Source organism: Pristis pectinata, chromosome 9 (assembly GCF_009764475.1).
Source record: "Pristis pectinata isolate sPriPec2 chromosome 9, sPriPec2.1.pri, whole genome shotgun sequence".
In the NCBI taxonomy this organism is placed as follows: Eukaryota; Metazoa; Chordata; class Chondrichthyes; order Rhinopristiformes; family Pristidae; genus Pristis; species Pristis pectinata.
Genome location: NC_067413.1, coordinates 18,519,060 through 18,545,627, shown reverse-complemented (window position 1 = coordinate 18,545,627; position 26,568 = coordinate 18,519,060). Strand labels below are relative to the sequence as shown.

Here is a 26,568-nt window from a genome sequence, read left to right as displayed (position 1 = left end):
AATGGAATCAACTACAGTAAAACTTTGATAATCTGATATCTAATTAGTCAAAAATCCTGATGATTTGGCATCTGGCTAATTTACTAGTCTAAGCAGGGGTCGGGGTCTGCAGTGTGAACAGGATATGCATCTGGAACCGAGGTTTTTGACAAGCTGAAACATACAAGTTGAAACCTACTGGGTTCTAGTTCCTGCTCCTTTAAACTCACTGAAAAAAAATTATTTTCTCAATGTAAAATGTAAAATACAGTAAGTGGAAAAAAAAGTGTTATTAATAGGCATAACTTCCGACAGTTCAGAAAATTCTGAGTCTAACACCACCAAAGACAGCAGGGTGCCAGATTATCAGAGTTTCACTGCATTAGTCAAGTTGCTGAAACTTTATGCACTCACAAGGAAAAAGGAAAGGAACCCGCTTCACCAATCTCTTTGACTTCCTTGAGAAAGTATAATATTGAATCTGCACAGTAAATAACCAGATGACAGTTCATCAAATTTCCTGATCACAACTATAAAAGTTAAGGTCTTGATATGAAATTTGGGTGAAAGCTTGTAACAGAATAAGAAGCAAAAGCACAAGTAGGCAATTTAGCTCCCGAGCCTTCTGTACCATTAAGATTACCCTTATATTTATATTTCTCATAACAGAGCAGGAGGCCATTTGGCCCATTGACTCCATGCTGGCTGTCCAGGGTATTCTCATCAGTTCCATTCTCCCACTTATTACAGTAACCTATTCCCACTCACATGCTCATCGACTGTGTGCTATTTCTCTTACCACTCACCTACACTATGGGTAACTTGTAGTGACCAATTAATTTACCAACCAGCACATCTTTGGGATGTGGGAGGAATCCCACCTAGTCACAGGGAGGAGGTGCAATCTCCACACAAAGGGCAGTGCACATCAGGATCAATCCTGAGTCTCTGGAGCTGTGAGGCAACAGCACTACCTGGTGCACCATTGTGGCTCTGATCCAATCCAGAGTGATTCATACCACTTTCCCACATTCTCCCCATTCTTCTTGATTCCCTGTCAAATTACTGTCAATCTCTCCCATGAACAGTTCCATACTGATCCTCCACAGCACTATAGGCTCACAACTTTCAACATTTCATGACCTTCTGAGAGAAGAAATTCCTCCTCATGTCCACAGTGGAATGACAGAGACCCTATCGCTGCTGATACCAAGACACTGGACTCCTTCATGCAAAGAGCTGGTGAAAGTGGCCTCTGCCCCTGGACTAGATAACTGCAGACATTGGAGTTATGGGTGTGGGAAAGTAGTGATTCAGAGGGGAGTGGGGATGGGGATTGGGGGTGGGGGGGGTTGAGGGGGAGTGTTACTGCGGGGAACTTCCAGGCAATGAAAACCAGGCCATTAAATCTGAACCATCATTAACAGTTGGACATTGGATCAAGTTCCACATTAATGCTTATGTGTGGCAAATGGTTAGAGAGACGGTTGGAGTTTATAAAGAGGAATTATTGTTACCATTGTAGAAGGTACTGGTGAGGCCACACCAAGAGTACCGTGCACTATTTTGATCCCATTATTTATGAAAGGACACATTGCATTGGAGGCAGTCCAAAAGAGTTGCACTTGGCTAGTTCCTGGGACAAGAGAGTTACCCCATCAAGAATGGCTAAAGAAATTAAATCTATATTGTTTGGAATTTGGAAGAATGAGGGGTGATCTTACTGAAACATGTAAGATCCTTGAGGGGCATGACAGTGTAGATTGCGAGATATTTCTACAAGTGGAAGAATTTCAAATGAGGGATATAGGAGGCAGTCATCTAAAACTGAGATGCGCAAAAACCTCTCACAGATGGTGGTGAATCTTTGGAATTCTCTACTCTGGAGGGATGTGGCACCTAGCTCATGGGGAGTACTTAGAAAGGAAGTGGACAAATATTTGAAAGATAAGGGAATTGAGGATTATGGAAACTGGCACAGAAGAGGAGATGAGACCTGGAGTCGATCAACAATGATCTTGGCGGGACAGGCTTGAGAGTGCCGAGTGACCTACCCCTGCTCCTATTTTCTTATGTTCTTATGTATGTGAAATGCAAATCTGTATCTTTGCCAACATGTTTAACCCCGAGCTGAGCTTCTAACCCTACATCTTTTCCATCACAAACATTACCTATTCCACCACCATCATTTCCCAGGTTCTGTTCTGCAATGAATTACCTGCCAACGTAATCTTCATCGCTGTTTTTGTCACCTCAAGGCACCACTCCAGTGACTTTTGCCTTCCATCCTCCATAAATGTTAGTTTACTGTATAATCTGGTGCCGATATCCTATTCTTGTCAGCTGATTAACAACTTTCAAAATATACTAAAAGCAAACAAGTAACTTGGTAAGCAGGAAGGAAGACTGTTATGGATTCCAAGAGGATAGGGGCATAGAGTCATAGAGCACAGAAACAGGCCCTTTGGTCCAACTTGTCTATGCTGATCAAGTTACCTACCTGAACTAGACCCATTTGTCTTTGTTTGGCCCATATTTCTCTAAACCTTTCCCATCCAAATGTCTTTTAAATGTTGTAATTGTAGCGTGTCTGCCACTTCCTCTGGTAGCTTGTTCCATATACCCACCACCCACCGTATGGAAAAAGTTTCCCCTCAGGTCCTCTTTAAATCTTTCCCCTCACACCTTAAATCTATGCTCTCTAGTTTTTGATTCTCCCATCCTGGGAAAAAGACTGTGACCATTCACCTTATCTATGCCCCTCATGATTTTATGTACCTCTAAAAGGTCACCCTTCAGCCTCCTGTGTTCCAGGAAAAAAAAGCCCCAGCCCATCCAGTCCTGGCAACATCTTTGTGAATCTTTTCTGCTGCCTTTCCAGGTAAATGACATTCTTCCTAAGGCTAGACAACCAGAACGACACACAGGGCATATTATTGCAATGGGCAAATAAATGACAAATCTAATTCAATCTGGAGAAACATGTGGTAATATATTTTGAGAGGAAAATTTGGCAATGGGATCTTACAACTAATAGAAACTGATGGGTATAATTGGTCAGGTAGACTGAGTGATTAAAAAAACATGGATAAAGGCAGGTTAGGAACAATTTATTTAGGCAGAGAGTCCATAGATCAATAAAGGCTTTCTCAAAGGTAATGGCAAAGGCAAAGACAGTTGCAACAATTAAATGAAAATTGGATAAATACCTGAAGCAGAAGAAAGTACATGTTGCATGGAGAGAAATGGCCAATGTGATTATATTCTGGAATGCCCTCAAGAAGCATAGGAAGATTGGACAAGTGTGACATAAACCTTTACCTCTTCCTGCCATTCATCTCCAGATGCACAATGTTGACTTTTATCAGCTCTTAATTTACTCTCAATTTAATCATTGCTGATTTCATAGTTCAGATTATTTTCAATGTTATTTCAAATTTTTCATGTGGAGTTTGCTTATAAACATAAGCAAAGGGATTTATGGTAGAATTGTAATAAGCAGGATGGAATGTATGGCTTTAAAATAGCAATGAATTATGTCTGCATTCTTGATCCAATTATTCCACCTTCTTTTACCCTGTTTCACCTCAAGGCTACATTGACTGACAGCTGAAGACCATATTTGGCATCGACTTCCTGTGTGCAATGCAATTGAAGATCCAGAAGTTCATATTTAAGAGTAAAATTCAACAATGCTGGATTCAGTGGAGCTGTTAACACCCAAGCATGAAAAGGGATTTGATCCAGAGCAAATAAAGATAATAATCACATACATGTCAGCCCTACATTTGGCAGCAAAGTTTCACTGTCCTGAGTCCATTTCAGGGAAAAAGAGTAGGCATAGATTGCGTCACCTGAAATGAATCTAATGCCAAACTGTCAGCAAACACCAATTATGCAGAACCTTGCCTTCAGTTCTTCTACAGAGTTACCACCCACATGGTTACTTAGTTGTCTAGCAACGGTATTTGGAGACTGATGGTGTGACGCACACCTGCTGTGAACTTCCTCCAACAATTCCCATTCTGTTGCTTATGCTCTTTGCCTCTGACACCTTGAGTGCCCTATCTAATGACTCCAATTATAAGCACCTGCCTTTGCTGATTCCCATAAGAGCTGTGTTAATTTCTTACAGCAGCAGTGCATAAAAAGCTGCACTGCAAAGTGAGTTTAAACTTTTTACATTATTTGTTCTCAGAAGTTGTGAAGTTGGGAGGGAAGTCTGTAAGTACTACCCTCGGGATGATGGCAGTAGTAACAGGTCATATCCTTGAACCATTGTAATCCTTATGGAGATGCTGTTTTTTTTTATCCTTCACTTCAGACTCTCTCAGTTCAAGCCACAATGGTGCACTAACACCGAGCCTAAGCATCTTATACTGACAGCAGTGGATCATATGACTCAGTGTCAATTATCAGCCTCAATTGCAGATGAGCAGTCTGTAGCCCTAAAAATTTTCTGGCACATACAGACAGTTAACATACTTGCTGCTCTACATTCTTAATCCTCAAACTGGAGTGAAGGCCCTGGTACTCTGGGCCAATAGGTTTCAAAGAAAAAGCCTTACAGCACACACTGCAAATCAAAAAGTGACCTGGTTATAATAAAGCTACACAATTATTTGCAGTGGACTGCATTGGACAATGAACCAAGGCCCTTTCTTCTCTTTCAGATTGATGTTAAAGGCCCTATAGTCAATTTCAAAAGCTGCTGGAGAATTGGGCCCAGTGTCCTGGCCCAGACAAAATCACTGACCATTAGACTCAGTGGTCATGCTTACATTGCTGCTGTTTTGGGGAGCTTGCAGGGTCCAAATTGATTGCTGCACTGTAATCCGACTGTAATTAAGCTTCTTAAAATATTTTCTTGGTTATAAAGTAATTTGGGACATCCTAAGGTTAATAACAGTAATGCAAGCATTCCTTTTAATAAAGTTTTATGACTGCAAACTAGAGATCGAGACACTATCCATTTTAATGAAAATACAGTTAGTGCAGGGAGCTATCTTGTTCCTTCCATAAGTGCACTTCAAATAACTTTAAGAAAATTATTTTAAGCATTTTCCTTCCTCCATTCTCATTCTAAATCATCCTTATGTCTCAGAGCTAGAGTCTTGGTATCATTTCTCTTGTCTACCAAAGCAAGCTGACACAAGGAGTGTGTTCACACCAGGAAATACTAGTATTGACATTATCTTCATCACTGATGGTGCTAAAATCACTGTTCATCATTGGAAATGCAGAAATGACCTTCAAGTTAAATTATACCCACTTTAATGATGGAAAAATGTACTTAATATTTTTTGTTTAATTTCAGTAAATGTTGACTCTGTGTTGCAGTTTCAAATCCAGAGATTTAAGCCACAGAAATCCAGGTTGACGCTTGTGGTGTGTACTGTTAGAAGTTTCAGATGAGACAATATACCAGGGCACTTTCTGCATTCTTGTGGATATAATTCAAAGAAAAGCTTAAAAGTTAACTTAGTACCCTGGCCAATATTTATCCTTATACATAACCATGACAGATTGTCAAGTTATTATCATATTGCCATTTTGGGAGTTTGTGTGCCATGCTTCCTGCATTACAATGTTCACACTTCAATGACTGCAGTGTCTGGGACATCCTGAGGTTGTTACAGACACTATATAAATGTAAATCAGTCATCCTCTCTCTTGTTTAAATATCTTTTGAAATGTAAATGAATAGTTACAGAATTTTCAAGTAAAAATTAAGATAATGATTACAGAAAGCAAACAGCTTCATTGTCTTTTTTGGTTATAAGCCAGTTGCGTAGTTATAAATGTAATTCTAGGTGTTAATGCCAGCCTTATAAAAAGCAATTTATGCAACTTCACCAAGTGGAAGATCCAGATCTACTAAGCAGAAATCTGTTGGACATGTAGAGCAGAGGGGTAATCTAATTAAAGAGGCTGTTCAGCAGTGGAAACCAGGACCAGGCTTGAGTTACTTGTGCATGATGTGAACAAGAAGACTGAAATACTTCGCTGACAAAATCTTTGACATGCTATATTGCTCTGTTTTGAAAGAAATTGTACTGCCTTAACATATGGCTATTCATTTAACTTTCAGGAGGTTAAAATGGATGGCATCCGAAAATGAGCACAGGGACCATGATGCTTGATTATCCTCTGCCTGTTCAGTGTACTGCAGCGAGTACTGACTGTGTGTTTATAATGATTGCTGTGGGCAGCTTGTGCAGCAGTACTATCTGTACTGTTCAATCCTTCTATGCGTCAACAGGAGGACCAATATTGTGTCTGCTTAAAGAGAGAGAGACAGAGAGAGAGAGAGAGAGACAGAGAGAGACAGAGAGACAGCGAGATCCAAGGTTTACCAGTACTGCATTGCAGGTCATGGTGAAGCAGATAGAAAAGTGGGATGAATTGAATGTATTATAGGGAAGGAGGCCCCCAGGTACTGATGAGACAGCAATAGTAACAGATAACCGTGAGAGTCAATGCCAGCAGTGAAGCCACAGGGGTGCAGATACACTGCATCAACTTTAATGACCTCGCACATGTGATTGAGATCAGTAAATGTACATGTACCCTACCAAACTCATCACTAGCCTTAGAAAATGTTCAGACTCTTTACATTCTGATCACTCTCTTACCCACAACCTTTATCCATCAGTAACCACGGTGAATATTCAGACACTTCTCACTTTCATGCTTTACACTGCTGCAAAACTCACACTCCCATCTGATAGCACACCCAAAAAAATACATCATTTCAGAAAAGTCACTCAAAAAATTGACATGATGCTCACTAACCAACATCTCTCTTGAAGGAGAAGATGGCAAAGGGAGAGAGTACTGGATGGCATGTACTAATTGCCTCAGAAGAAATGGGACAAACCATGATGGAAAACCCACTGTTGAGGCAGAAGCCACCAGGACTGAATCCATTGGAAGCAAAAGTACCTTCAAAACTAACCTCCCTCCTCAAATGATACTTCTCTCTTAATGCAGTGCCTTTTGACTTACAAACTGTGGAAGGCATAAGCATGCACATCTCTTGTGCCCTCCTCTCCTTCCTTACCCTTATCTCCCTTTTTCCATTCAGATACTTAAAAACTGCAACATGCCGAGGCAATGGAGACCTAACAAGAGGATAGTAACAATAACGACTCACAGTTCCTGGTTTCACACTCACAGCTGCCAGTTCAGACACTGCACGTTATGTAAAGGATGACACAGAGGCAAGGATTGCATGTGGTGAGATGCTGGACTAAAGAGGCTGGGGGCAATGATGGTGCAGGTGCCAGCTTGCCTGAAGGTCAGCTCAAATGACTTTCTACTTCAGAGGACTCAGCTGAGGACTTTAATGGAACAGGGTTTAATAGAAAGTCTGCCAGAAAGGTTGACCATGGACGAATCCAGCACAAAAATTGTGCAAGGCTTTGCGTAGATGTAGTTACCTGAAAGTGGCAACACAGTTAGACAGGGTGGTGATGAAGGCATGTGGCATGCTTGTCTTCATATGCTGTGGCATTGAGTACAAGAGTTGGGATGACACTTTACAGTTGTATAACATGTTGGTTTAAATGCACTTGGAGTAACACGTGCAGTTCTGATTGTCGTGCTATAGGAAGGATGTGATTAAGCTAGACAGGGTGCAGAAAAGATTCACAAGGGTGTTGCCAGGACTGGAGGGCTTGAATTATAAGGAGAGACTAGAGAGGCTGGGACTGCTTTCCCTGGAGTGAAGGACCCTGAAGGGTGTCCTCATCGAGGTTTATAAATTCATGAGAGGCACAGATAGGGTAGATAGTCACAGTCTTTTTCTCAGGGTAGGCGAGTCTTAAACTAGAGGATATATGTTTAAGGGAGAGGGGAAAGAGTTAAATGGTATCTGAGGGACAGGTTTTTCACACAGAAAGCAACAGGTATCTGGAATGAGCTGCCAGAGGAAATTGTAGAGGCGGCTACAATTACAACATTTAAAAGACATTTGGACAGATATATAGAATAAAAAGGATTAGAGGGTTGTGGGCCAAAAACAGGAAAGTGGGACTAGTTCAGGAAGACACCTTGGTCGGCATGGACAAGTTGGCTGAAGAGTCCGTTTCTGTGCTATATAAATCTATAGCTCTAGACATCTTGTACATTCTTTTCAGGATGATGCAGTATGCCATGGAGCAGAACTTAGCATCAATTTCAACACAGCCAGAAAGCACCCAATGTTTCAGTGGAAGTCAGACAGCACTCAGCATATCTTTGGACACCAATTCTCAGCAGACCCTGTCAGGTATAACAACTGTCCACCAGTATGTTCTCTGGCACTTCACTGGAATTATTGCAGTATCACCCAGTGTGGGTTACCTGCCCAGGATCATTTGCTGGTGAGTCTCGGTCCCCTTGGGTCACAGACTTCAACTCAGCCATGACATCAGGTTCACACATGCAGCAGGGTGGCTGGGAAGATCTGGGGATCATTCAGCCAGCACTGACCTAGAACTTGCCAAAAGTCACCAAAACCCAAGGAATTTTGAGAAATTACCAGAGGCTTCAGATCAAATCTACAGCGATCCCAGGAATGGAACTGTTCTCTCTCAGGATGAAGGAATTTGTAGTCTCAACACTCCATACTTCCAGCTTCCTTCCTATTGCCAATAAAGTAGCTGGTCTGGAATAATTCCACCCATGCAAACATGGTGCAAACTGAACCTGGCTCTTTTAAGCCAGGAGCTGCTTATAATAATTATCCATGGTCACCTGTACCTCCCTCTACTGAAAGTGTTCACCCATCCCACAGCTATGGTGTACCCAAAGAACCTTGAGGTAACACAAGGACAGACAAAATGCACATAAAAGGCCATGTACCCTTTTGGAAAATACAAAGGTGATGAGCTTACATGCAATACAGTGTGCTTTAATTCATATACTTGGCTTTTGCTTTCTGTTACAGACTGGGTTACTATTGGTGAATGTCCCTTTAAGATAGAGCATAGTGTGTATGTGTTGGCATGGTTACGACAACAGAAGATAAAGGACATAATAACGTTTTCGAAGCAGTCAGTCGGAGTCAGTCAGAGGAGAGAGAGAGAGAGAGAGAGAGAGCAGACTGCTAGTTTCTCTATCGATGGATGAGAAACAATAACTGTGTCTGTCACTGCAATCCACATATGGATTTTTGGAATAATCTGGTGGAGTCCACTTTGTTGTTAACCTGTAGAGGGAAACCGGTATTTGTGTGGACGGCCACGTCTCGGATGCTTTTTGGGGTGGCAGATACTTCGGAACAAAGCAGTGGAGTTCACTTTGTTGTTGACCTGTAGAAGGAAACAGGTATTTGTGTGGACAGCCACGATTCGAGAGCCTTTCAGGGTGAGGAAGATGCAGTGGAGTAGTCACTGCTGAGTAGATACTGAGGTGTCGTTTGGGTTCCAAAGTGGAACATTTGGATTTCGTAATTACTCTCTATTTTCTCTCTGCATCTACGTTTTGTCTTCAGTCAACGGTGGTTGTTGAAGAAGCCTTTGCTCACGTTTCACCTTATGGCTTGCTGAACTGAACTTTGAGAACTATTCCTGGACTTGGAGTTTGGGAGTTTGCACACACACACACACTACGAGTTTAGTTTTGGGGTTAATGTTTAAGATTTAACATTTTTACTTTTATTTTTCTTATTATCATAAGTAGTTATTAATAAAGTAGCTTTTAACACTGATACATGACTCGGTGTGTTTCTTTTGTTGCTGGTATGTAACATTTCACATTCTGGTCAACAGGGTAATGTAATTGACAGTGATGAAGAGAAGAGCAGGAGAAAAAGCCACATCTCAAACTGTCATTGAGATTTAGTTTAAAGAACAGCTCCCTGAACATCCTGGGCCAATGCAGTCTTCTGTAAGAAGCCATCTGTCCACCTTTCCTCTTCTTGCACCATGCCCTGCTGTGTACCCTTTCCTCAGCACTGGCTGGTCACACTGTGTACCAAGGTGGTTAATGACTTCTTTAAATAGTGCTGATAGGTGCTCCTTAAAACAGGTAGACTGTGCAAGGTTTAAGAAGGCCAAGCAATTGCTTTTAAGGAGTGTCTTAAAGGAGAAGAGAAAGGCAGCAAGGTTTCGGGAATTAATTCTGGAGCTTAACACTAAGGTAACTGCAAGTACAGCCACCAATGAGCTTAAAATTGGCAATGCACAGAAGGCAAGAATGGAAGGAATCAGACGTTTTGTAGCTTTTGGAGTTTGAGAAGATTATAAGAGACAGGGATGCCAGGAGTAAGGATGAATTTGAAAGCAAGGATAAGGATTTTAAAATTGAAGTGTCGGACTGAGAGCCAGTGTAGGTCAACAGTACAGGGAGTGATAAGTGAAAAGGATTTGATGTGAGTAACAGGCTGCACAATATTTTGCTGAGTATTTCCTGCATTTTCTGTTTTTATTTTAGATTTCCAGCATCTGCAGTAATTTTGATTTTCAATTTTTCTCAGGGATGAAAGATGAGTACTTGGCCAGGAGAGCAATGGGACAGTTAGCAAAGGTATAGATGAGGCTTTCACTAATGCAGTAAAATAATGCAGTGCACTGAATAGCAATCTCATATACAAATGTAATTTTCTTTTTACAGGGAGCCAATTCAAAGGAGGATTAGAGGATTAGATTGTTGGGCAACTGCCTGCTCAAAGCTTGAATTGAATACAGTGAGATTCACAGCCTGTGAGACCCTTCATCATATTGCAGCTCTATTCTTTCATTTCAGGATCTCATTCAAATCCTCAATTATAATTCATCAATATCTACGCTGTTCCCTCTGTATTGTAGCTCCCAAACTCACAGACAATTCCAAAGGTAACTCCATTTTACCGAGAAACTAAAATGGTACTTTTATCTCAAGTGCTTAGAAATATAAAATAACACTTTCTTTCTGCTGTATGTCTGATACTTAAATTAGTGGTGCAGTATCTGTTGTGGCTGGTTATCTATTCTGCTTCAAGTATAATATCTGTAAAGGTCTCCACAATGATCTCAATGATCACTCTGAAAGGCAATAAATGGGCATAAACAAAATTCTTCAATACTAGACAACACTCAACATTGAGATAAACAACTCCAATGGTGCTCGGTATTCATGCCACTCTCAGCTCAAGAATCAGTCATGTTACATGTATCTCAAAAAATACCAATGCCACAGATATAGAGCAGCATGACGGTTAAGTTACTGGACTGGATCATTGATCCATGAACATGAGTTCAAATCCTACCATAGCAGCTTTGGAAAATTTAAACTCAAGTAGTTTACTGAATAGTATCAGTAATGACAATGAAAGAATTTACTGGATTGTCAAATGTACACAAAAAAAACACCTGGTTCACCAAGGCCCTTAAGTGAAGGAAATCTGCAATCCTTATTTGGCTTGGACAGATCCATCAATGTAGTTAGCTGCCTCCTCAGCTCAGTGCAATGAATATATACAACAGTCCTGTCTAAAAAACTGTGCTAGTATGGGCATGATGGGTCAAAAGGCCTCCAGCTATGCTATAAAATTCTGTGATTGTGGTGCAAAGGATCTGCAAACTTTTTCAAATGTTTGAAATTTTTATCAAAAGACCAGCACTGAACCATATCGCTCCAACAAAGAAACATAGTGTGATTGAATGATTAGTAAATAAAAGGCACATTCATGCAATGTATTAAGAACGAGTTAATTTCGTAGGGCAACAAGAGCAGGATTACACGTTGTCCTTACTGCATTTGTCACTTTGTTTGTTCCATATGTAGTACTGGAAGAGGAGAAATGTCCTCTATTTATCTGTTGAGAATTCCTACAATTGGCCATTGCCTGAGCTGACTGCCCCGGAAGGCCCATCTGCCACCCTAACCTGTTGTGAATTCAAAGGGTTGGCCATGAGCAGTGAAGAGATTCACCCAGGAACCACCAGGATAGCCTTTCGATAGCACATGACAGAAAAAAAATCTTTGACCTGCTTGCAAATAGATAATTAAAAATACATGAAAGAAAAATTTAGAAACTGAAACTAAAACACTTTGAAGTAATAGAAATCAATTAAAAACATGAATGGAGAGTAAAATAACTTAAGAACTTACCCACACTTACCTTTTTCACTCTGGTTTAATGACCCTATTCAGATGAACGAGTTTGCATTTCTTGTCAAGTGCAATTTCCATAGAGTTAGTAAAGCATTTGGCCACCCATCTTAAGCCAGGTCTGGCTTAAGATAGAACTTGCATTTTTAAGAATAAGATAAGATATCTTTATTAGTCACATGTACATTGAAACACACAGTGAAATGCATCTTTTGCGTAGAGTGTTCTGGGAGCAATCCGCAAGTGTCGCCACGCTTCCGGCACCAACATAGCATGCCCACAACTTCCTAACCTGTACGTGCTTGGAATGTTGGAGGACACCAGAACACCCAGAGGAACCCCACGCAGATACGGGAAGAACATACAAACTCCTTACAGACAGCAGCCAGAATTGAACCCAGGTCGCTGGCGCTGTAAAGCATTACCCTAACAGCTACACAACCGTGCCTGCCCTAATGCTTTATTAACTCTATGTTCCACTGCTTGATTCAGAGCTGAATCCAATAGCAGAGTAGGAGTTCAGATGCCCTGGCATCTGACCTCCAGCTTGCCTCTGACTTATGAGTTTCAGCGTGTATGTACAGTGGATAAATGCCATAGTGATAGAGCACTAGCAGTGCCCTACATAAATGGAAGTTGTTGTTGTATTTATACCTTCTACCTTTCTTGCTTTGATGAGCTTCTATTCTTAAGATTAAAAGAAAATTTCAGTATTTCTGATCATCACTTGATTATCAAATTAGAGTTTTGAGTGGATTAGGTAAGCATAGTTTCCAAAGGCAATTTGCTGCAGAGTGTTAGCAATGGAATATCGCTTCACTGAATTCAAAACTGGTTCATCGACTCAATGATTAGTAATATGGCAAATGAAAGCAAAATCACAAATTATCTTAAAGTGAGGGGTCAGGCAACATTGAGATTCCAGTTTTCACACACAATCCTCTTGCCACAATGGCCTTCCACAGCAAAGAATAAGAGAGTCAGAAATGGGCCAGCTATATAAAAACTGGATAAATTACACAATATCACAACTGGAGAACATTATCAACCATACAATACAGAATTGACAATAATGCTGAAAATCACCAAGGTCACTAATTATAAGTTGGATCAGAAACAATCAACATTCCGTTGCCAGGTGAGCACAGAATCTCAAATGTTCCAGAATAATTTACAGTTTATTTGTGATAATTAAATTCATTTTCATGCATAAATAATTGTTATCTTTCAGTGCTGTTTAAACCTCATTTTTACAATAGGTACCACGTAACATTTCAAAAATCATAATTTTAACAGACTATCACTTAATTTGATACAAAAACAAACAATAATAATTCTAAATATAACAGACTAGGAAGGGGATTTGTCGAGCTGATTTCCCTTGGTTCCTTTAACCTTTGGCTCATTAGGGAAATTGCACTTGACAAGTGATTCAAAACCCGGACTAACAACCAAGGGACCTCAAATTCAAGTCTCACCATTCCAATTTGCAAATATGTATTGCTTTTAAAAAATCTGAATTTTAAAACTGGATATAATGACTATTAAGCTATTACATTGCCATAACTTCCAAAGAGTTCACTAAATGATTCAAGGGTGAGCATCGACAATCATTGCCTAATCTGGCCAATGTGTTTGTCTCCAGACCGACATCAACATTGTTGACTCTGCCCTCTGAATTGTCAAAGCAAGACACTGTTCATCCAGAGCAACTAAGGATGGACAATCAATGCATCTATAGCCATATCCTGAGACTGAATAAATTTGAGAAAACTGGATTGGCAAAGGCCCTGACAGACTTGTCTGTACCATGAGGGTATATTCCTTGTCACTAGCATCCATTTCCCTTTGTGTTCCTCCCCTTGTTTTGCATTCTGTATCCCAAACTAACAGTTAGGCCAATGTGGGGATGGGATGGAGAATCAGAGTGACAGGGTCACCTCTGCGGACTGAAGGAAGTCACCGAATCTGCGTTAGTTTCCCCTAAAGTCGAGGAAACTGCACTGTGAGCAGCAAATGCAATAGAGTAGTTTCCAAGAAGTGCAAGTGAATCACTGCTTCACTTAAAAGGTCTGTTTGGGTCCCTAGATGGCGGTAAGTGACAAGGTAAAAGAGCAGGTGTTGCCTCTCTTGGCATTGCATGGAAAACTGTTGTGAGAAGTGGACTAATTGGTGTAAGTGTAAAAGCAGACCCAGAAGTTGCAAAGTGATTCATCCCTTTGGAATGCTGACAGGGAAAGAAAATATGTGTCTGCTGGTGGGATCTCATTGAAGTTGGTGGAAGTTGTGAAAGATAATCTGTTGATACAGGCGCTTGTGGGGCAGAAGATGAAGACCAGGTAAACACTATCCTTACTCTGGCTGGGAGGAGAGGAAGTGAGAGCAGATACACAGAAATAGATGGGATGCAATCAAGGGTTCTATCACCTACAGTAGAGATGAGGCCATGGTTTCAGTAAAAGGAAGACATCTTAGAAGCACTTGTGTGGAAGGTCTTGCCAGTGCAGATATTATGGAAATGGGGGAAATGGAAGAATAGAATAAGGACTTTGAAGAAGCAGGGTGGGAGGAAGTATAGTTGAGATAGTTGTGGCAGTCTGTGAGCTTTGGTGTGTAAATATAAATAATACATATTTAATAGCCAATTTATCCGCGATGATGAAGATAGACAGAAGGTAAGAATCACAGATAGACCATGTGAAAGTAAGAGCAGGGTGGAAATTACGAGCAAAGGTAATGAAATGTTTGAGTTCTTTATGAATGCATGACACAGTACTAACACAATCATTGATGTATGGAAAGAGACTTTGGGGGTGGGGGCCTTAAGGCAAGGATGGTTCCCTGTATCCCATAAAAGGACAGGTGTAGCTGAAGCCCATGTAAGCTCCCATAACGTGACTTTTAATGAAGAAGAGATGAGTTAGATGGGAAAAGGAAAGTAGAAACTGCCAAAGTGTCAGAAGCCATTAGAGGTTTCATAAATGCAAGTGGGAGGTCTGTGGTCTCCTTCAGTAAGGCCCTGTGTAAGCTTGAAGAACAGCACCTCATCTTCTGTCTGGACGCATTGCAGTCTTCAGGACTCAATATGGGATTCTACACTTTTGCATAATTTGCATTTTTTGTTTGTAGCAGAACTAATCTGTTCTGCTGTAGCTCAGTTTTTCTCTCTCCACAGGTGCTGCCTGATCTGCTGGGCATTTTCAGCATTCCCCTTTTGGTTTTAGGTTCCTCAACAGCCCTGATCTACATTTCACAGTTTTAACATGTCCATTGGTTTTCTCCCTAACTGCCTTTATCAATCTATAAATCAGATGGCTCCATAAACATTGGAATTCTAATGGAAATCTTGGCCTCACCCTTTCAGAGATATTCTCTTTGTCCTATCCATTGTTCCCACTTCCTCGATACAACTTAAAAACTAACTGGTTTTCTCACTGATGAAGTCAGTCATAGAGTCATACAGCAGGAAACAAACCCTTTGGCCCACTGAGTCCACACTGAACACCAAGCACCCATTTACACCAATGCCATTTCTTACATTAATAGAACATAGAACAGTACAGCACAGGAACAGGCACTTTGGCCCATGATGTCTGTGCCAACCATGATGCCAATTTATACTAGTCCAATCTGCCTGCAGATGGATGAGGTCCACCATCAAGGACATCTTCAAGAGGTGGTGTCTCAAGAAGCCAGCATCCATCACTAAGGACCTTCACCATCCAGGACATGCCCTCTTCTCGTTACTACCATCAGGGAGGAGGTACAGGAGTCCGAAGACCCACACTCAATGATTCAGGAACAGCTTCTTCCCCTCCGCTATCAGATTTCTGAATAGTCCATGAACACTACCTTGTTATTCCTTTTATTGCACTATTTATTTATTTTGTAATTTATTGTAATTTTATGTCTTTGCACTGTACTGCTGCTGCAAAACAACTAATTTCACATCATAAGACAGTGATAATAAACCTCATTCTGATATTTTCCTCCATTCCCTGCCTGTTCATGTACCTGTCTAAATGCCTCTTAAACATTGTTATTGTATCTGTTTCTATCACCTCCCCTTTTTTTGTTTGTGCCAGAAGTAGATGATCCTGCTGCTATAAAGTTTCCATCAACTCCCCCTCCACGTCTCCACAACCCAACCCCAGATCATTCCATTCACCTACACATTAAGGATTAGTCAGGTAACCTGCACATCTTTTGTGTTTTTGACCTGAAGAATTAACCGTTTCCCTTTGCTTGACCTGATGAGTGTTTCCAGTATTTTCTATTTCTCTTAAGAGATACTTGGTTGCATGTAATAGTCAGTGTCCTGTGTGTTATTTGCCAGTATCTCAGTCACCTACTTATGATATGGTTTTTAAAATTAATGTGTTGTGAAAGAACAGTAATGACCACCTCTGAAACCTGGAACTAAGAGACTGCAGATGCTGGAATCTGGAGCAACAATCTGCTGAAAGAACTCAGCAGGTCGAGCAGTACTTGTAGGCGGAAAGGAATTGTCGACGTAACGGGTCCTAATGCAGGGTTTCGACTAAAGTGTCAACAATTCCTTTCCTCCCACAGATGCTACTTGACCCACTGAGCTCCTCCAGAAGATTGTCTGTTACCTCTGAAATCTATCTTTGATTTGCATGATCTTCCTCTTAAATAGCTTCGCAGTTGTTTGAAATAGGCTAAAATGATCTGGAATAAAATCTCCCTGATCTCTCCCACGAAGACCACGTGTGGATGTTGGGTAAGCACAGAACAAACCACTCAGGATCAAATAGCAGAGCTCATCCATGAATAAGAACTGCCAGAATGAAGTACCGCGGGACAGACAGCAGCTCGTGTACTGGGTCTTTAGAAAGGAAGAGAAAAATAAAAAGGAACAAACTAAACATCAGGACTCAGGAAGGACATATGCTAGAGTATACTATGTAGAATGGTGATGAACACAACGGTCTTTTTCCTTTGTCACTTGAATTGGATTTGAAAGTAAATCGAATATTTACTGCCAGGACTTCAGAGTTCATTAACCCAGATCCATTAGTGTTTCAAATGGACGTAGCGCAGACTTTAATTTTTTTTGCAGCGTTTTAGCCAAAGCAAAGTCAGTTATGGTTCAGTTCATTTCCCTTAAATTGATAGACATTGGTTCGTCTAATCTCAACTTTGTGGCTTTATCTATCTGCATTCACATTTACAGGGAATTATGCATTTCAGTCTCTGAGATGGATAAAGCCATTGGCTGAGTCATACTGCTGAATTCAGACCAGCTCACCCATCAATAGTGAAAATGACAGAGGCTACGATGAGTAAGCAATAGAGGTTGATGAGCCTTGACATTCGCAATCCCCTAGCATCTGTGCTTCTTCATCTAAGTATCATGTATGAGTAATGGTATCCAAAACTGATGTTAATAAACATGACTGGAAAACTATCAATACACATGGCAACAGGGAAGCAGCTTCAGTTAAAACACACTGCACACATACAGTTCTCAAAATTTCCACCACGATTTCTTTCCTTCTTTGCCTAAGAATAACCTGTCGTAACACAACACTGTTGCACTCATTTAGGTGCAATATCAATGCACAGTTCTTTTCATAAATATAGCGCAGTGAAATGAGAAAAGTGCCTAATGTGACCGAATGTACTGGCTTCTGAGGGACTGTACTATAAGATAAGATATCTTTATTAGTCACATGTACATCGAAACACACAGTGAAATTCATCTTTTTGCGTAGAGTGTTCTGGGGGCAGCCCACAAGTGTTGCCACGCTTCCAGCCCCAACATAGCATGCCTACAACTTCCGAACACGTACATCTTTAGAATGTGGGAGGAAACCGGAGCACTTGGAGGAAACCCACGCAGACACGGGAAGAACGTACAAACTCCTTACAGACAGCGGCTGGAATTGAACACAGGTCGCTGGCGCTGTAATAGCGTTATGCTAACCGCTACACTACCATGCCTGCCCTCATTGAAATGCTTCATATCAGAAGCATTTCAAGTTCAATAGCTGACACGTGCTGATCTCAGCCGGCAGCAGCTGGGGTTGTAATTAGTCACAGCATTGCATGCCAGGCTGGAATTCATATGTGTGACCATGTGGCTGAAGATATAATCATGCTTGCTTTTGTCCCTTGTGATGAATGGTCATCCATCTAGGCTAACAAGAGAAGAATGGATTTTCCAATACCTCTCTGGTGCCCAGTCAAACAGTTAATAGGAGGAGGTTCCAAGAACATTCCATCCTCAGCAATGGTGGTCCCAACACTTGGCTGCCAAAGAAAAGCCTGAAGCATTTTCAGCCATGTTCAGCCAGAAATGTTGGCTGGATGATCCATCTCGGCTTCCTCCCGAAAACCGTAACATCACAGAAGCATGCCTTTAATCAATTTCATTCATTCTACATGATATCAAGAAAAGGCAAGGAACATTGGATAAAGCAAATGCAATGGGACCAGACATCAATACCAAAAACTTGTGCTCCAGAACCAGTTACATCTCTCGCCCAAATGTTCCAGTAAGTTACAACACTGGCATCCATGCATTAATGTGGAAAATTGGTCAGGTGTGTTGTATATTAAAAATTAGGACAAATCCAATATAGCTAATTACCATCCAATCAATCTACTCTCAAGCATCAGCAAGATGATAGAAATCCAGCAGTACTTACTCACCAATAACCTGCTCACCAATGTCCAGTTTTACCAAACCATTCTAGTCCAAACCTCATCAAAGCCTTGTTCCAAACAAGAACTAAACAGCTGCATTCAAGGCATGAGGTAAGAGTGACTGTCCTTGATATCAAGGCAGTATTTGACTGAGTGTGGGATCCAGTACCCCTGGTAACACTGAGGTCAATAAGCATCAAAGGGAAAACACTCCAGTGGCTGGTGTTATACCTGACGTAAAGAAAGGTGGCTATGGTTGTTGGAGGTCAATTATCCCATGGTAGAGGTTTTCTAAGGACAATGTCCTGGGCCCAACAATTCCATTTACACCTCCTCAATAAATGAAGCAATCCATGCCTGCATGTAACAAGACAACTGTCAGGCGTCATGTGATAATTGGCATGCAGTATTCACACCATTGAAATGCTGGTCAATGACCCTCTCCAACATGGCAATCATCTAACATTGACATGCAATGATGTTCCCATCAATATATACCCCACCATTGCTCCTGGGGATCATCACTGACCTAAAATTCAACTGGACCAGCCTCACAAATACTGTGGCTACAAGAGCAAGTCTGAAACAAGGTACCTTGTGGTGACTGAATCAACTCTTGACAGTCTCAGAATTTCCACCATCTGCAACTTACTAGGAGTTTGATGGAATGCTATCTACTCGTCTAGATGACAGGAGCTCAAGAAACTCCAAACCTTCAGAACAAAGCAGCAACTTGACTGGAACCCCATCCATTACCATAAGGCATTCATTCCCTCCAACACCAGTGCACTGTGGCTTCAGTGAGTACCATTTAAAAATACAGTGCAGTTACTCTCCTAGGCTGTCCAAAGAAAATCCCAAACTGCCAACCTCTAGCACCAAGAAGAAAGGCTGCAGGTGAATGAATACAACACCACTTGCATGTTGCTCTCCAAGTCACGCACCATCCTGACTTGGAAATATATGGCAGTTCCTTCCTCTGGAACTTCCTACCTAACAGCACTGGCAGAGTACCCTTACTAGGAGGACTGCAATGATTCAAAATGACAGCAAACTACAACCTCTCAATAACAGTTAGGAATGGTCAATAAATGCTGGCCTTACCAGTGATGACCATATTTCAAAAAAATAATTTAAAAAGCCACACCTTTCCCAAAGTTCCAATTCTGCTGTCGGATCCAGTTATTTTCGAATCCACAGGTTCCTTCAGGAGTCCAGGAATGAGTTGAAAACAACTTGGTGCTTCATAAAGTTTTATTGGAAAAGTTTAAAACAAAGAAACAGTCACAGAGCACATGGCACTGGCTTTGATGAGCCGAGACAAAGGGAACAAAAGAAAACTCAGGCCATGGGGGAGGAAGAGCAAGAGGGGAGATTAACAAAAAGCGACACCTTTTATACCTGAGATAAGAGATACTCTTTAGCTAACAATAGTCCAATCAGGAAACCTATTAGATACTTGTGGCCAAACCAACCAATGAAAAAACCACATAGTCACCTGATGGACGAACCAATAAGCTAGTAAGCGGCCATTCCTTGTGCAGCCACTTGAGGTGTATTAAACACTATACATGTTAAAAAAACTAATTAAAACAGTCGAATCCAACACTGCCATAAGAGAAGAGGGCAGCAAATGGCTGAAACAGAATGGAAATTCTGGCATTGAACTGCATAGAGTAATAGAGTCATACAGCAGGGAAACGGGCCCTTCAGCCCAACTCTATCCATTTAATAGAGTTCATAAAATTTTTAATGAAATCTTCTCCGACAGTCAAGCAAGAAAATATATTTTGCAATATTAATCAATGTTGAACTTCAACCTTCAACACAGGTGGAATTTAACACAACACTTTGCTCTTTGAGGCTGTTTTAAATTCAGAGACTGAATTTTACATTTTTAAAAACTTACGTGTCTGTCTCATCCCATGCAATGCATGACTGGTTTGTGGTGCCCTGTTAAACAAAATGAACACTTAAAATACAGCTGATTCTACTCAGGATACAAATTGAAAGCTATACAATAATTATCAGTCTGGTAATGTAATCCATTCTCAATACAGTCTACATGCAACACCATATTAAGTTTTATATGTTTCCATTCTGGATACAACTGCCTTGCTCTACAGGAATACAAATGGGATAATGAAGGTAGAGGTCAACTAACATGGTCAGATATTCCTATCGCTCATGTCAATCAGCAAGGAACTCCCAGATCAGGCGCATTGCCCCTCACCTTTCGATTTTCTGGTTGGATCTCCTGCCCTCTCCTCTCCAGAGGAATCTGAAGAGCATTGGGATTCAGTTTCAGTAAAGGTTGCTATGGGTAGATAAACCCTCAATGTATTTCTAGTTATGGCATTTCAGCAGATCTTAACAACTGAATAGGTTTCTTGTTCACTTTAGATGCCAGTTAAAGGTGAGCCATATTATTATGAGATGGGAATCGCATGTAGGTCAGACAGTAAAAGGACATAAGCTTTTATTTCCCTAGAGGATATTAGTGAAACTAGTTGAGTTTTCATCAGAGTGCAAGAGCTTCAAATTCACTTCAACTGATATCAACACTTTATTCTTGATTTATTAGCTGGGGTTTATAAAAATATTGAAAGGAAATCTACAAAACTACAATGCAATGTTTCTAGGTCTCTGGCATAACTATAATGTTACTATTCCCATTTAACTTTAAAAGAAGTCTAACATGTTGTAATGACAATAACAGTACCAATTCACTTGTCTCTGAGTTGTAGGGAGAGGGAGGGGTGGTTGATGATGTGAAACAGAAAAATTGTTTATCCAGTGTTTCTTTTAAACTAAGTTTTAAAATCAATCAAAAAGCAGTTTCCTTTAAGAGCTCCTTCATGCATGGCATTGCTGTTCATATCCAGTCCAAATAGATGGGCAGAATGCACAATGTGATCTGCTAAACAAATGGGAGTATTACATGGGGGATATTTACATGATTCAGAACACATATGTTATTGAAAACAAAATACTTGCACACTAATCATTGTCTGGAAGATTTCACTGTGCTATAATAAAGAAAGGGGAGCCAGTGAAAAAGGTTGCCATGATTACATGCACATTCAACCCTTCTGAAAAAGATAACTCTAATTAGTAGTTATTATTAAAATGCAGAGAGCAAAACATTTGTTTCACTACACTGGCTATCACTGATTCCTGAATTTCTTCGTTAAGACTAAAACAATTTCAACACAGAACCTGTGATAGAAGTCAGCTCAAGCTCCTAACAATTGACCAAGGGCAGTTCTTCAATAATTATTTCATTGATAAAATAACAGTATTGTCATTTTTGTATCAGTTCAATTGGTTTCAGTTGTGAGTAAAATGTGCACTTTTGCGAGAGAAGCAAATAAACCTAATCTGAATTCTAGTGGATAATATCATTCCTTTGCACTGTACATGATTTGAATGCATAACTTACATTGTATAGATGAGAAAATTCAATTTCCAAAGGGCTGGATAAAGATTTTGGAGAAGGCTTTATAATAACAGAGATTATCTTTGAATTCAGCACTGTGGCATTTCTGAAATTGAAATCAAAAGACAGGCAATATGTTAGAGATTAAAAATATTATGTTTTTTTTAATAATGGCATAAAATAATTGGGTCCCATTCCTGAGCCTGTGCTACTGACAGCATCTTTGTTAGTTGCTGCCTTAAATTAATTGTGTTGGTGTTACTGGTTAGCTATTTTGAACAGGTTACATTGGCTAACTGTAATGATGTGGCTTTGACTGATTGTTTGCTACAATAACATTGGGTTATTTTCTCAACAGAGGACACAGTCATTCCAAAACTAGTTGATGAAATGTAATAGCCAAAATCCATCCTAACCACACTATTTTTAGTCACCAAGATGACACTTCAAAGCAGAAGTGTATGTAGTTACTATTTTAACAGAGGGATTTCAACACTATTGTCTAAAGTGGCAAATACTGGAGGGAATTGTGTTAAGGTGAGAGGGAGAAAGTTTAAAGGAAATTTACAAGGCAAGTTTTTTTTACACAGAGAATGGTAGTTGCCTGGAATGCATTGCCAGGGGAAGCGGATACAATAGCAATGTTTAAGTCATTTAAACAGGTGCATGAATGGGCAGGGAATGGAACGATACAGATCATACACAGGCAGATGCGATTAGTTTGAATTGGCATCATGGTCAGCACAGACATCATGGGCTGAAGGGCCTGTTCCTATGCTGCACTGTTCTATGTCTATGTTCATTGTATCTCTATTTCCTTGTACAGTTGCATCCTTGTAAATCAGAGTTACATTTCCTTTGTCTTTTTCTTTGAGATAACTGTTTGAGAGGCCATCAAAGGAGATCACAACCTCCAAATGTGATCCCAGTCACATGTGTGGGTTCCTTATGAAGCTTCTGTTACTTGTCACCAAGATGAATCATATTCTGCTGTTTATCCTCAATGCTCTTTTAACTTTCTTTTTACAAATACCTACATAGTAATATAATTTATGCAGTAGGCTTCAAAAATGCCTTGCAGCAGAGATTTTAACATTTGAATCATTCCTATCTTTCACTTCCTTTTGTGAAAATGTTAAAGTTTTGCACTCTTCACAAGTGAATTTTTCTGTCATCATGATTTGGAATGCTAATGATTCCCAGTCAAAGACTCCCAATTATGTTGAATTAACATTCACAATTTCTATGTTAACCATCATGTTTAACATCAACTGGCTTTGGGATTTCACATTTTAAAAATTAAGTTGATCATTAAGCACATATCATGGTCTAGATTTCTGAAAAATACTGAAACCCTTATAGTACTGCATCATTGTGAAGGAAGAGGAAATGTTTGCAACATTATGAAAATATACACAAAATCCGATCTGTTCTCAGAAAAGGTTTGATTGAGAAATTCTGTAGTTCACAGAAGAATGTGTTTGAGATCCCTACATCTTACAGAGAATATATGTTTGTACTTGTGCATGTATCATGCCCTATCAGTAATCATTTTTAAGTATTTATCTGTCACCAGTGGCTTATCTCAGCATTTGTCTCAAGGAACAGTCCTGGGATGATACTGTTCAGAATTCCCAGGACACTGCCTGCTACAAGGATATGGAAATGCAAGAAATTATGAACATGCTCAAAAATTCCATCATTTCTATGCAGTTCTTCCTGAATACTTATGCATTGTTCACCCAAATCACTGCATTTTCAGATTTTTCCTTTAGTCTTTGTGGACAAATGCAATCCAGTATTGCATCATCATTTATATTATCAACAAGGCATCATCTATCAGAAGCAGTAATCCACAATTTACAACCAAGGACAACCTCTCTACAAATCTATGCTTCTGAAACTGAGTAAAAATGACTAACTGCTGGAAGCCATCTGCTGCTGCTGCAGGGAATTGTGGGAAACTGCCACAAATGTTAACAATTTCAATGCTGACATGTGGCTGCGTCAACATTCACCATTCTTATTATTTCTCTTTTGTTTGTAAACTACAAGCAATAGGTGATATTACACAAGTGTAAAGTCAAGTCACAGAAACTGCTTTCCATGACAGATGTTAGGCAGTAAGAAGGAGGTAGTAACTGCTAAGTTGGATAGAACAAGGTTTTACTGCAAGATTAATGGTGAAATTACATGCCAGTCAAGACCATTGAACCAGATGCTATAAATTGATCCAACCAGCAATAATTCACTTCTGGAGGAAAGAGACTGGGTAATTGTTGCATTGTGACTGCTTTGTTGGATAGATGGTACTGTTATAGGTGGAACTTTAATCTGTGAAGTCTATTGAACAATCATAACCCCTCACTAAACTTGAATGGATGAGGTTGATTTATCAGATGGGTTACATGCCAAGCATATTGGCTTTGTCCCTTACTTCAAAGTTCTTATTGTTATATTGCTTGGTGATGTACTGCTCAACCTGGAATATCTTAGCGTTGTCAGGAACCTTATAACCTTTGACCAATGCAGCTGTGATTTAGGTATCAATGTTTCCCCTTGCATAATTTAGCAAGCCAGTAATAAGAAATTTGTTTACATACTAGTGCTGTATGATCTGCAAAATTTGAAGAGAGTACCATTATCTTACATAAAACCATGAGGACTGCATGTTATATGGCCCAATATTTTTTTAGCTAAAAGCATCTACAACTAACTTCTGAAGAATATTTCGACAGTAGAAAAACAGAAGTATTTCATAGGAATGGTCTAAATGGCCATTTCAAGATTTTCATGATGTATTCTGCTGTATGACTTTGTGTCATGCAGGCCAAAATCCTACTCTCAACAGCGCTGAAGAACAGTGTCATCAAAAGAAAGCTGAGTGACATTTTTGACTTTGCAGAACATAGAACCATAGAGCACAGGAACAGGCTCTTTGGCCCACAATGTCTACGCTGAACACGATGCTAAATTAAACTAAATGTCTTCTGCCTGCACATGATCCATATCCCTCCATTCCCTGGCATGGAAATTTAAAAGTCACTGTCATATCTGCTTCCACCACTACCCCTGGCAGCCCGTTCCTCTCCCTGTGTAAAAAAAAATTGCCCCGTACATCTCGTTTAAACTCTTCCCCCCTCTCACCTTAAGTGTCAAGTCCTCTAATATCTAACATTTCTACCCTGGGAAAAAGATTCTTACTGTCTACCTTATCTATGCCAGTCAAGGCCATTGAACCAGCTGCTATAAATTGATCCAAAAGGCATTCATTCACTTCTGGAGGAATGAGACTGAGTAATTGTTGCATTACGACTGCCTTGCAGGATAGATGGTAAACTATGAGATTTCCAGCTCATAATTTTATAAACTTCTATCAGGTCTCTCTCAGCCTCTGACACTCCAGAGAAAACAACCTAAGTTTGTCCAACCTCTCCTTATAGCTCCTACCTTCTAATCCAGGCAGCATCCTGGTAAACCTCTTCAGTACCCTTTCCAAAGTCTCCACAGCCTTCCTGTAATGGGGTGATCAGACTTGCACACAATACTCCAAGTATGGCCTAAACAAAGTTTATACAACTGAAAGATGAATTCCCTACACTTATGCTTTATTCCCCAACTGATGAAGGCAAGCATGCTATTTGCTTTCTTTACTATCTACCTGCAAGGCACTTTCGTAGCATTGAAAATATTGCACCAATACAACTGGCCTGGAGCAAGCCACTATGTCCCTTCATACATTCCAGTTCAGGAATTAAATATCACAAATCATAGAAATCACAGAATGATTATAGCACAGAAGGAGGCCATTCAGCCTATTGATTCTGTACTAGTTCTATTTAAGGGCATTCCAGCTAATCGCAATTGTCCAATCCCTCCCCATATCCCTGCAAATTCTTTCCTTTCAGATATTTATTCCGCTCCCTTTTGAATGCTACAGTTGAATCTGCTTCCACTAACTTTAGCCACCAACTGAATAAAAAATGTTTACCTTTTCTCATATTTGGTTGTTTTGCCAATCACCTTCAACCTATGTCTCTTAATTCTTGACTACTATGCCAATGGGAATATACAGCAAGTCTAAATCCTTCCAACCTGCTGATTGATCCATATAAATATGCTTAGACTGAAGAACCAACAAAACAACAATCTCTCTGCATAAAGAAAGCTTTGCATACAAACAAGTCATCAGGAGTTACCAGATTATTAAAAAAAAACTAAAACTAGGAGACTTTCCAAAATGAATTACTTCAAGATCTAATATTCAGTATTGGAGGGAAATTCTCTACTTGCTGAAGTTCAAAATGAGAACTTCAATTAAATGTTTCTTTTTGATCATTGTCATCTTTTCACCATAAAATCCATTTCTTTTAAATTACTTTCCTTGCTGATGCAGAATA

General features: G+C 40.1%; 1 protein-coding gene across 9 annotated transcripts in view; it reads right to left on the bottom strand.

Annotated features, from left to right (window-relative positions):
* The window catches only part of adgrb1a (adhesion G protein-coupled receptor B1a), a 410,472-nt gene that overhangs the window by 156,533 nt on the left and 227,371 nt on the right, over positions 1 to 26,568 (bottom strand). For all 9 annotated transcript variants that reach the window (XM_052022801.1, XM_052022802.1, XM_052022803.1 and 6 more), the window contains 2 exons: positions 22,172 to 22,274; positions 20,639 to 20,682 (listed from right to left, as the gene is read on the bottom strand). In XM_052022801.1, coding sequence (XP_051878761.1) covers positions 20,639 to 20,682; positions 22,172 to 22,274 — 147 coding nt within the window. The remainder of the gene's footprint in view (positions 1 to 20,638; positions 20,683 to 22,171; positions 22,275 to 26,568) is intronic.